This window comes from Tripterygium wilfordii, chromosome 3 (genome assembly GCF_013401445.1).
Source record: "Tripterygium wilfordii isolate XIE 37 chromosome 3, ASM1340144v1, whole genome shotgun sequence".
Lineage (NCBI taxonomy): Eukaryota > Viridiplantae > Streptophyta > Magnoliopsida > Celastrales > Celastraceae > Tripterygium > Tripterygium wilfordii.
The window spans coordinates 13,068,680-13,079,885 of record NC_052234.1 but is presented as its reverse complement, the minus strand read 5'-3'; the positions used below and the strand labels follow the sequence as shown (position 1 = coordinate 13,079,885).

General features: G+C 37.3%; 1 protein-coding gene and 1 long non-coding RNA gene across 12 annotated transcripts; one reads left to right on the top strand and one right to left on the bottom strand.

The window, feature by feature from the left end:
• Positions 1–196: 196 nt before the first annotated feature.
• On the bottom strand, positions 197–5,593 carry LOC119988392. 9 transcript variants are annotated; one of them, XR_005465593.1, is made up of 9 exons: positions 5,326–5,593; positions 5,165–5,234; positions 4,777–4,875; positions 3,919–4,463; positions 3,531–3,629; positions 3,328–3,376; positions 2,992–3,234; positions 2,668–2,782; positions 197–2,554 (listed from the first exon to the last, which is right to left on the bottom strand). It is a non-coding gene; the product is annotated as an uncharacterized LOC119988392 (long non-coding RNA). The 9 variants fall into 9 exon arrangements; XR_005465603.1 differs by having other exon boundaries at positions 197–2,782; positions 3,531–3,644; positions 3,919–4,007; positions 4,202–4,463; XR_005465592.1 differs by having other exon boundaries at positions 197–2,782; positions 3,919–4,007; positions 4,202–4,463.
• A 1,995-nt stretch (positions 5,594–7,588) lies between these two features.
• On the top strand, positions 7,589–11,141 carry LOC119988922 (putative receptor-like protein kinase At3g47110). Of its 3 annotated transcripts, none has more exons than XM_038834191.1 (3): positions 7,589–8,049; positions 8,143–10,339; positions 10,463–11,141. In XM_038834191.1, the coding sequence occupies exons 1-3, from the start codon at positions 7,645–7,647 to the stop codon at positions 10,891–10,893; spliced, it is 3,033 nt and encodes a 1,010-aa protein (XP_038690119.1). In that variant the 5' UTR covers positions 7,589–7,644; the 3' UTR covers positions 10,894–11,141. The 3 variants fall into 3 exon arrangements, with proteins under 3 accessions (XP_038690119.1, XP_038690128.1, XP_038690111.1); XM_038834200.1 differs by having other exon boundaries at positions 7,589–9,361; positions 9,473–10,339; XM_038834183.1 differs by having other exon boundaries at positions 7,589–10,339.
• Positions 11,142–11,206: the final 65 nt, after the last annotated feature.

The following is an 11,206-nucleotide window of genomic DNA, read 5'->3' as shown; positions in this document are numbered from 1 at the left end:
TTTTGGGAAAATCGCTATTGAAAGTTCATGTAAGTAAGTTTTCTAATATAGTCAATTGTGTTTTTATGCTTCTCAGAGTGCAAAAATATCCTTTCTTCTATGAGGAGCCACATGCATTTAAGTATAAGATAATCAAGGCAGCCAACCACTTTGATGTCCCTTGCAAAGTTATGATGATATTTAGCCAACGACTTGGTTACATGCATTTAATTTTCATTGGCATCATTGGAAGGTCACATTAATTTGTTGATAGCGACTGAGGTGATGGACTTAGCAACCTATTGAAACGCCTTCATTACATATTACTTTGCAGTTTTATCATACCGTAAACGCAAGCTAAGAAACTGAGCTAGACAACTAGTCTGTTAGCACCACAAGAACACCAAGATCAGCAGCTGGCTTGACCTGAAAACACTGTCAACACTCCAGCACCCTGCAATCTTCACTTCAGAAGTTCAACAACAAGGTCAGCAGCTAGCTAAACCTTACACAGCAAGACAAATTCACGAAACAACAAACTGAAGTGAAGTAGAGATAAATAACTGATCAAAGGTTGTAACTTGCAGAGAGAACATTCATCTATTCAGTCTGCAATTTGTAGTACAGTACAGCCACACACGAACAAACACAAGCTTTTAGATGCAAACTAGTTTTTTGGAACTAGCTAGCCCACGTGGCTTACTTACAAACATAAACTAAAACAATATAAAACACTAGCATCCAACCCGCGCTTTGCGGACACGTTTTTTATTGGTTATTTCTTGGGCTGATTGTTTTCCGTCTTCTCCCTCGTAGTTAGTTTTCTTTGGTATTCTTGGCATTCTATGGTGCTTTCAAAATTGGATATTGGTTAACATAGGATTAATCAATTTTGTACAGAATGATTAAGGGCTCCTCTTTAAAATGATGACAATGGAAAACCTAAACTAATCCATAAAAATAAACCTTGTTCAGTTAGACAGACGTTGATTTTCCTTTCTCCTCACATTGTTTATGTTCATCAACCAAATCATGCTTACAATACAATAAGTATGGCCTTTGGTGAACTATGATAAGTAAATAGAGCAGGGCAGTAATTTTGGTGCAGCATCTTGTTCGTGGAAATACAATGAAAATCCACTAAAATTTGCAATAATTATCTATATTATCATGCTAAGCATTGCGTGTCTCGAATTTATGCTTTGTACCCGTTTTCTCAAAGGGTTTATGTCCAGATCCACAAGTTTAGAACATAAATGTCGTGCATGTTACAACAATCTAATCTAATCAAAGAATCATATGGACATAATGGAGTTCTGGAGTCTGGGCTGCAATCCATTGTCGGAATATAAATTAACTCAATTAACAAACCAAAAAGCAAATCAATACTCTGAATTCCCAATATTTCCCTAATAAATGTATATTGGTATTGCAAGAGAATTAAGATCGACAAAGAAGCAACCTTTCCTTTAGAGATAAACATCCAGTTAAAAATCATGAAAGCAAGCAACAATCATGAAGAATTTCAAGCAGCTCCAATCATGAAGATTTTCAAGCAGCTCCAGTTAAAAATCTAAAGCAAGAACAATCTCAACAAAAAAAAAAGCATAAGATAAATGGGATCCGCATGTCACTGGCAATTAGCAGAACAAATGCAAAATTAATACTTAAAGTTCCCAAGACCTTAAAGAAACTACTACTAAAAATATAAAAACTTAAAAATCACAGAAAACAAGTAGAATACAGCAAGATTGATACTTGGAACTTACATGGATAGTTTAACAATTAACATTTGAAGAATTAAACCACCAAAAAAAATACCCATGGGCCATATCCCAGCAACTTAAGATCCAGTGCTTCAAAGCAACCCCGAGCAAGAGAATTAAGTAAAAAAATCACAACATAATGAAATTAACTCACATAAAACATCCTAAAGTTCAAAGCTCCAAAGCAACCTAAATTTGGAAAAAAAAACCTCACAATAGAATAAAATTAACTCATAAAAAACAGAGAGAATAAGCCATAATTGGGTAAAAAATATTATCAACATTGTTAAAAAACTACTATGTTTACAATATTATCAACATTGTAAGTTATTGCAGCTTTTGCTAATTCATTTTTACCAACTCCAGTAGGGCCACAAAAGAGCATTGTCGCCATTGGCTTGTGGATCCTTTAGTCAAGATATGTCCAGTATGTCCTACTTTCTATAGTTGCTGTAAGTCAGCAGTAGAATTTCACATAAGAGGATATGTAATTTGTATTTAAGATTCATAAATCTTACGAAAGGATTTTGCAAATAAATAGCAACTGGAATCTTTCTTATTAAGATGTTAAATATCATCAAAATTTCATTCGTTGACACTATGAAGCAAAGAAATGACTTACAGAAGACTATTCTAATGTGCAAGACCACATATACTTAGTCGTAAGGTAAATGAACATATAAAACTATCCAACCTGCCCCACATTTGGAAGTAATTCCTCATATTTCATTGAGTGGTAGATACTTGATCAATTGTTCCGTCTGTGTAAAAATTTAGGGATTTCTCCATGGACTGGAAGCTTATATGATCTGCCAAAACAAAAATATTGTCCATCCAACACTCACTTACTAATAGACAATACAATATTGTGAAAGGGCAGCAAAAATGCTATTTGAAGGAGTTTGAATTTCAGGAGCAGAACCTCCTTCATCCAATATTCCTTGATTCCCTCACTCCATAGAAAGAAAAGCAAATGGGACTCAATCCTTCGATTCCCTTTAGTCTAGTAATGAGGAAAGCGCGAAGAAGAGGAATACCTGATCTAAGAGAGAAAGTTCCTTAATAGCCATGTAAAATGCCCAATAAATTGGTTGCTAACATGCATAGAGTTTTGAAGATTATAAAACCCTTAAAACCCATGAAAGGCCTTTTGTTACGAATATCATCAGAGAGAAAAAAAATTTAACACTGAGCATGAAATAAAGCAGAAAGTTAAATAAACAGATGTAAGGCATAAGAAACTTACAATGATTCAAGCCTTTGATCCTCAAATCTTTCTGTTCATAGAGCCCAATCTGGATTCGAGCTTTTTGAGACAATTTATCCCGAATGTAAAGCAAAATCAGCCAAAAGAAACCTCAGAAATCCAATAAATACAAACAAATTGAAGTAGATCTAGAGAGAAAAAGGAAATAAACTTAAATTAGGTTCATATGTGTATCTACCACTCGTTCGACCCAACCTGATCCACCTCTCACAGGTGCATACACTGCATATGAAATACGTTAAATATGTTGGTAATTCGCTAGTCAGAATTGCCAAGGAAGCTGTTGAGCAACTAAGGATATGTCAAAATATATACCTGATACCTCATGATAGTGAATCCAAGGAAGCTTTTGAGCAATGCAGCGCTGCAATGCGCCCAACACAACCCAAGCAATTGGTTTGTAAAGCAAAAATTGTATAGTGAAATCCATTTGTAACAAACAACCGCTTGAGAGATATTTAGACCGAGCAGGAACAAAAATCATATCTAGATGCAATCATCTTGAGAGTAAAACTCACCCACAGAAAAAAATTTGGCGATGCTTCAATGGCGACTTAAATGGCATTGATAGAAGCTTCTAATTGCACCGAGCCACCAACTTGCAGAGCATGCCCTACCTACAGATATCGAAACTACAAAAGAATTAGTTCCAATTCCATGAAAAAGATTTGTGTGAAGTTATTTTTTTTTATTAGAAATAGTATCATTCATTCATTCTTATTATGGTAGTATGCTGAAGTGAAGAAGGTGGACAAATGATAAGAAGAACAGAAAATAATCAGATATGTAGAGACATAGATAACCCGTGGAAGCTATTTCTAAGTTACGCTTTAACACCAGAGGAAAATGAAGAGCATGACCTACCTGCTACAGATACAAAAAATACAGAAGGGAACATGAAAATACCTTTGAAATTTTATATTCGTTTGGCTTCTTCTTATGATGAGAGGTTAATTAGCTTTGTTTGAACTGCAGTTGTTGGACACGAAAATACTCTGATATGGAGATGCCAGAGGAAAACCATTACAGGAACAATAAAATACGGATGAATATATTATTTGACTATACAAATTATGATTAGCACGAAATATACTATATGAATGTTAGACATAAAAATGAATGTTAAGTATCCAACTCATTAAACTATGTTCCAAGAAAAAAAGGGTCAAGAAGATATACAGTAGCTTACTTAAAAGGCATTTTGGAGAGGATCCATGTAATCTGCTTGTTTCTTCCTGCATGCCAACCTGGTCTTTGGCTCATTAAAAATTATAGGGGCTGCTAGATGGTTGTAACGAATCCTATATTTAAGATATAAGAATGAAGTAATCAGATAGTCATACCACTCTGAAGATCTAATGAGATATGGAGGTTGTTTCATTCAGCAAAGTCAAGCAATATCCATTTGTCACTACATATTCACGACTTGCATCTTTGGTAGCAAGCTTTGCCTGGAAAGCAAAGGCCGCCAACAAAATTCAGTGACAGGATTAAGGGGAAAAAGATAAGCACGATGCATTCTTGGAAATTCTTTACACAAAAAGACAGATTGGTGACACTAATTTCAAGTATACTGTGTTTACTATCTTCCTACAGTTCCAAAGTAAACAAACAGGTTACTACTTTTTTTTGATAAACAAAACAGGTTACTACATGAGAGTTACACTCTGGTTATTTTGGCGAAAATATCATTCTCCTCCATCAAAGCCCTGTATTTATATACTGCTCATGCAGAGTTCCTGATTTCTATCTCCTGTGGCTCACCTAAAAGCCTTTAGAAGGTGTTACTGTACATATCGCAGAGATGGCAAACGTAGCATAGCATTTGAGGAAGCAAACGTACCATAGCATTTGAGTTTCTGCCTGCCATAGATAGATAGCATATCAGGAAATAGATCTTAAGATAAGTTTAATCTTTTGTACTATCCAAAGAAGCTCTACAGCCTATAATTGGCAATAAGGCAAAGTTTGTTTTCTGTTGTATTAAAAATCCTTCTAAACCACGAACGAAGGGCATTAACATTGGATGGGGCAAATGGTTGTTTACTGTATATCTTACTTAGATAAAGAATATAGTAATTGAATTTAATTTGAAGCACAAAAAAGTAAAAAAGTTCCAAATGATTCATGGCATAATATCTCAGTTATGAACCTGTGGCAGATACTCATAATGGAAGAGGACAGCGAACCACAGGTCGAAGCCAAATAGCAAAAAAGCCGGCCTGCGAAGAAGATACTCAGGTAAGCCCAGACAAAGTAAGAGAGATAGCCTAAGCCACAAAGAAAATTGAAGGCAAGATAATGACGAACAACCTCCAAACAACAGCAATACCAACGAAAGATGAATCTGAGGTCCTGAGCTGAGGAAAAAGAACAGTGGGGAGGTAATTCGAACAACTCGCAGGGATTGAAGAGCTGAGGTAAAGTTAAGGCATCGAGGACAACACACCGATCGATGTGGTCCGCGAGAACTGATGATGCAAGAGAATATTGAAGATGCATGAACCGCAGAGACGCAAGAACCGAGGCAAGCTGACCGAAGTTGGACGGCGTCGTTTTGGGCAAAGAGGCGAGGCTACAATCCAAACACAGACGACGTCGTGTTGCTCACAAAGCTACAAAAAGAAAAAATCAAGAGCAAAAAACGACGCCGCAGCGCCTCATCAGCCAAAGGAAAAAAGGAGATACGACAAATAGAGGCATAGTAACCTATGCTATTGAGATGTCATAAGAAAACAAAAGGCAAACCCAGAGTTTAGAAGGACGAACCAGACGCGCAAGCGCACGACACAAGAACAACAAAACAAAGTAGGCACATACAAAACGACGTCGTTTTGCTGGGTCAATTGCTCAACAAAACAAAGACCAATCGAGACAATATGGAAAGGAGGGGCAACTCGCCAGGAAATCACTCTAAATCTTTGAAGTTTATATATACGTAAGGAAAAAAGGAGATACGACAAATAGAGGCATCGTAACCCGTGCTATTGAAATGTCAGAAGAAAACAAAAAGCAAACCCAGGATTTAGAAGGACGAACCGGACGCGCGAGTGCACGACACGAGAACAACAAAACGACGTCGTTTTGCTGGGTCAGTTGCTCAACAAAACAAAGACCAATCGAGAGAGTATGAAAAGGAGAGGCAACTCGCCACGAAATCACTCTAAATCTTTGAAGTTTATAGATATGTAATAGATAGATAGATAGATAGATATGTAAGGGAAAATGCAATGGGAATTAATTTGCTGAGTCAACATTTTTGTTGACCCGGTCCCACCTCTATTACACAAAAAGTCAAGTCAAACACGAATTCTAATACAGCCACATCAGCAAAACACAAATTTCTATAAACTTTTTCTTCCCACACACTTTCTCTTTCCACCCAACCCAACAACATTCCATTCCTCCATATTATCCACAACAAAACTACATCAAAACATCAAATATCAATACATCCACATCAGCAAAACACTTATCTCAATACAACCATATAAGCAAAACACATTTTACAATACAGCCACATCAGCAAAAGACAATATATTTGTTGACCCAATACCACTTCACCATTGCATTTGCCCTAATAGATAGATAGATAGATAGATGTTTTGGAAGGTCAGACACGTAACAAGCTAAGTCAAACATAAATTAAACTTAGTCAAGTAAAAAACAAGAAATACATCACATAACTAAGCAAACCTCACTGCGATTCAACATAGTCAAACAGTTGGTGTGCAAAATTTGAAGACAAAGCAAACTTGATCTTAAAGAACAGTAGGCAACGAAATGACAGAAAATCACTTATATGTGGATTTCTTTGTTTCTTCTTTTCTTTCCTTTCCGATGTGAACTGCTGGTTATCTGCCCGTGTTTCAATTGGGGATAATGTTAGAGACCCTTAAAATTTGATTCTCAAAAATCCCCCAAATCTATGTGGCATTAAAATAGTCAATTGACTAAAAACACACATGTAGGCCCATTTCATATCCAACACTACACATTAAATGGAGGTCTTTTGGGGGTCATTTTTTGAGGATTTCAAGTATTATTCTTCAGTTGGTTGAAGCCATCTCAATCAATTTGCCAATCATCATCAGTGGTGAATTTAATTGTGTATATACTGTATACCCACTTCGGGTTGAATTTGCAATTTACTTGAGAGAAATGAATAATTTCGACCCAAGGGTAGAAATCAACGCTTAATCAAATTTCAGGAAAAATACACTTCAAACCCCTTACCGACCGATTGACAAATTTGTAATCGCATTGAATTTTCGCTTTGACCTCAGTGCCTCGGGTCTCTTGTCTTCAGTAGAGCGTAAGCCGACAATGATGTTAACAAAAATACAATCTTTACTTAATATCCTAAGCAGAGGTCAACTTCATATGTTCAAAATTTCAAAGTATCCAGTATTTCTTGTTTTTTTTCCTTTGAATTTAGTATTCAATTTTGATTGATATTAACGAAATATCATCACAATAAGATCTGGAAGTAACGTCAAAGTGGTTGGCTGCCTTGATTATCTTTCCTCGTAGAAGAAATGATATTTTTGCACTCTGAGACGCATAAAAACACAATTGACTATATTACAAAACTTACCTACATGAACTTTCAATAGTGATTTTCCCAAAAAGATGATGAATCATAGTTTTAGTAGCAACTGGATTCTGTTGACACTTTTTCATGGAATTCTTTTGCTTGGCTTGAGCTCAGACTTGCCATTGGCGGCGGCACTACCAACTTCTGCAAATGAGACTGACCTATCAGCTTTACTTGATTTCAAGAATATGATAGTTCAAGATCCAAACCAAGTAATGAGCTTATGGAAGGATTCAATCCATTTCTGCAACTGGGTTGGTGTCACCTGCAGTTCATCTAATGGAAGAATCATGCATTTGAACCTCGCATCTCGGGGGCTAGCCGGGCCTATACCACGTTCTATAGGGAACCTCACATACCTTACTGGACTCAACATTGCAAACAACAGCTTTCATGGCGAAATTCCGCAAGAAATGGGACGTCTGTTGCGCCTGGAGAAGGTAAATATGAGTTACAATAACTTTGGTGGAAGTATTCCTGCTAATCTTACTCATTGTTCAGAACTAAGAGAATTTGATATAATGTTCAATAAGCTTGTCGGACGGATCCCTGACCAGCTAAGTACCTTGTCAAAATTAGTTGTTCTGAATCTTGGGGCCAATAACGTTACTGGAAATATCCCAGCTTGGATAGGGAACTTCTCTTCTCTGCTAGGTCTTTCCCTTCCACTGAATAATTTCCAAGGAAGCATACCTGCTGAACTTGTCAATATACCGAACTTGGGTTTTTTACAGGTTTATGGAAACAATCTGTCTGGTATGATCCCTTCATCAATTTATAATATTTCTTCCTTGTACTATTTCTCTGTTACTCAAAACCAACTGCATGGCCAATTGCCTCCTGATGTTGGCCTTACACTTCCTAAGCTGAGGATATTTGCTGGTGGGGTTAATAGTTTTACAGGACCTATCCCTGAGTCATTGTCGAATGCTTCCGGACTTGAGGTGCTCGATTTTGCGGAAAATGGTCTAACTGGGACAATTCCTGGAAACCTTGGGAACTTAAAAAAGTTAGTTAGACTCAACTTCGATGGTAATACCCTCGGAGATGGAAAGATTGGTGACTTGAGTTTTCTAAGTAATTTGTCTAATTGTACTAGTCTTCAAGTATTGGGTCTTGCATATAATCGTTTTGGAGGAGAACTGCCTAGCTCCATTGCAAACCTTTCAAGTCAGTTAAGAATTTTAACTTTGGGTCAGAATCGTCTCCATGGAAGCATGCCTTCTGGAATTGAGAAGCTTACTGAATTGACCAATTTGTGGTTGCAAGGAGCCAATTTGAGCGGGAGTCTACCTGAGGTCATTGGAAACCTTCACAAGTTAGAAGGTTTATTCTTGAATTATAACAGGTTTTCAGGGTTAATCCCATCCTCTCTAGGTAACTTGACTAAGTTGACTAGGCTTTATGTTGAGGAGAACAAATTGGAAGGAAGCATACCTCCAAGTCTTGGAACCTGCACAAGTTTGCTGGATGTGAATTTCTCAAGTAACAATCTTAATGGCACCATACCCAAACAGTTCATTGGTCTTTCTTCTCTTTCAATTGCTTTGGTCATGTCTCATAATTCTTTTACTGGTTCACTGCCAGATGAAGTGGGCAACTTGAAGAATCTCATGGAATTGGACTTGTCCAATAACAGATTATCAGGTCAAATTCCCAGCAGACTTGGTAGTTGTATTAGTTTGGAGCACCTACAACTGGAGGGTAACATGTTTGATGGAATAGTGCCTCAGTCTCTGGAAACTTTAAAAGGTTTAGTAGATCTTGATCTTTCGCACAATAGCTTATCAGGGCAGATTCCTGAATTCCTCATTAAGTTTTCATCTCTAAGGCAACTGAATCTTTCTTACAATAACTTTGAAGGGGAAGTGCCACGAGAAGGAATCTTTGCAAATGCAAGTTCCATTTCCATCAATGGAAATGATAAGCTCTGTGGTGGCATCACAGAATTACTACTACGAAAATGTTCCGGGAAAAGAGATCGAAAGCATTTCTCCACCAGAGTAATTGTTGTTGTAACAATTTCAGTCATCTTTATGTTTGGTCTTCTGTGTTGTTTATCCATATTTTGTTATCTAAAAACAAAAAGGAGAAAATCAACTGCAACTTCGTCTGAAAAATGGCAATTAGATTTGTCTTATCAAGAACTCATGAGGTCAACAAATGGCTTCTCCGTGGAGAATTTGATTGGTTCAGGTAGTTTTGGTTCTGTGTTCAAGGGAATTCTTCCTGGTGATGGAAAAGCCGTTGCAGTCAAGGTGATAAACCTTCAACAGCATGGAGCCTTGAAAAGCTTCATTGATGAATGCAATGCTTTGAGAAATATTCGACACCGTAACCTCCTGAAAGTCATTACTGCCTGCTCAAGCATTGATCTTCAAGGTGATGAATTTAAAGCTCTGGTTTTCGAATACATGCCCAATGGAAATTTAGACAAGTGGCTGCATCCAACACCTGGTGACCATTATCAAGCTATGAAATTGAGCCTTATTCAGAGGTTGAACATAGCCATCCATGTTGCGTCTGCTCTTGATTACCTCCATAACGATTGTGACACGCCAATTGTTCATTGTGACCTGAAGCCGAGCAATGTCCTTCTTGACGAAGATATGATTGCCCATGTTGGTGACTTTGGGTTGGCAAGGTTCCTCTCTGAAACATCAGAATATTCCTCCAAAAATCAAATGCTCTCAGTTGGGCTGAAGGGTTCAATTGGCTACATCCCTCCAGGTACTTTTGTTTTTTCCTTTTCAAACAAATTACTCCTACCAATAATCAACATAGCTTTGCTAAAGAAGATAATGCACCTTCCAAATTCACCTATTTGCATCCTAATCTGGAAACTAATTGCAGAGTATGGCATGAGCAGCCATGTTTCCATACTGGGAGACATCTATAGCTATGGGGTACTGTTGCTGGAGATGTTTACAGGAAAAAGACCAAGTGATGACATGTTCACACATGGTACTAGCATTCAAGAGTTTGTATCTCTGGCTTTGCCTGAACGTGTCATGGAACTTGCGGACTCAACAATGTTCGTTGGGAATGATGAACTGGAAAATGAAGGTTACTCGGAAACAGAAGGGATACACAACCAAAGTACAATAGAGGAATGCTTGGTTTCTGTGATGAGAATTGGTCTTTTATGTTCTGCAACGCCACCAGCAAAGCGGATGGCCATGAATAATGTTGTCAATAAGTTGCATGCCATTAGAGACTCATATATGAAGGACAGGAACAAAAATGTCAGGCAGACACAGAGGTTAAGGAAAATGGTTTTGTAGTACCTGTTGGTTTTTGAGACTCAAGTCTGCCATGTTTCTTATTCTACTTATGTTTAACTTGGTCAATGTTTGACCAAGACTTGTTTTACTTATAAACAATAATGTTGATGCCAGGTAAACTAGTTTAGTCTAAGAACTAGGTTGTTGTCTTAACCTTGTTTTATCTCTGTGTGTAAGAACTTGAACGTGTGCTTGAAGTTGTTGTTCTTTCTCCGTGAGAATACAAAGATTGAACTTGTTCTGTGTTATTATGACTTTCTATTCAAGAACCGCATCTGTGTGAGTTACAAGCTGAAAACTTTCTTGTACTCTG

Coding starts and splice junctions, on each gene's coding strand:
- LOC119988922 (XM_038834183.1), top strand. CDS start 7,645: ATGATGAATCATAGTTTTAGTAGCAACTGGATTCTGTTGACACTTTTT. Junction 10,340..10,462: donor AATTGGCTACATCCCTCCAG/GTACTTTTGTTT, acceptor AACTAATTGCAG/AGTATGGCATGAGCAGCCAT.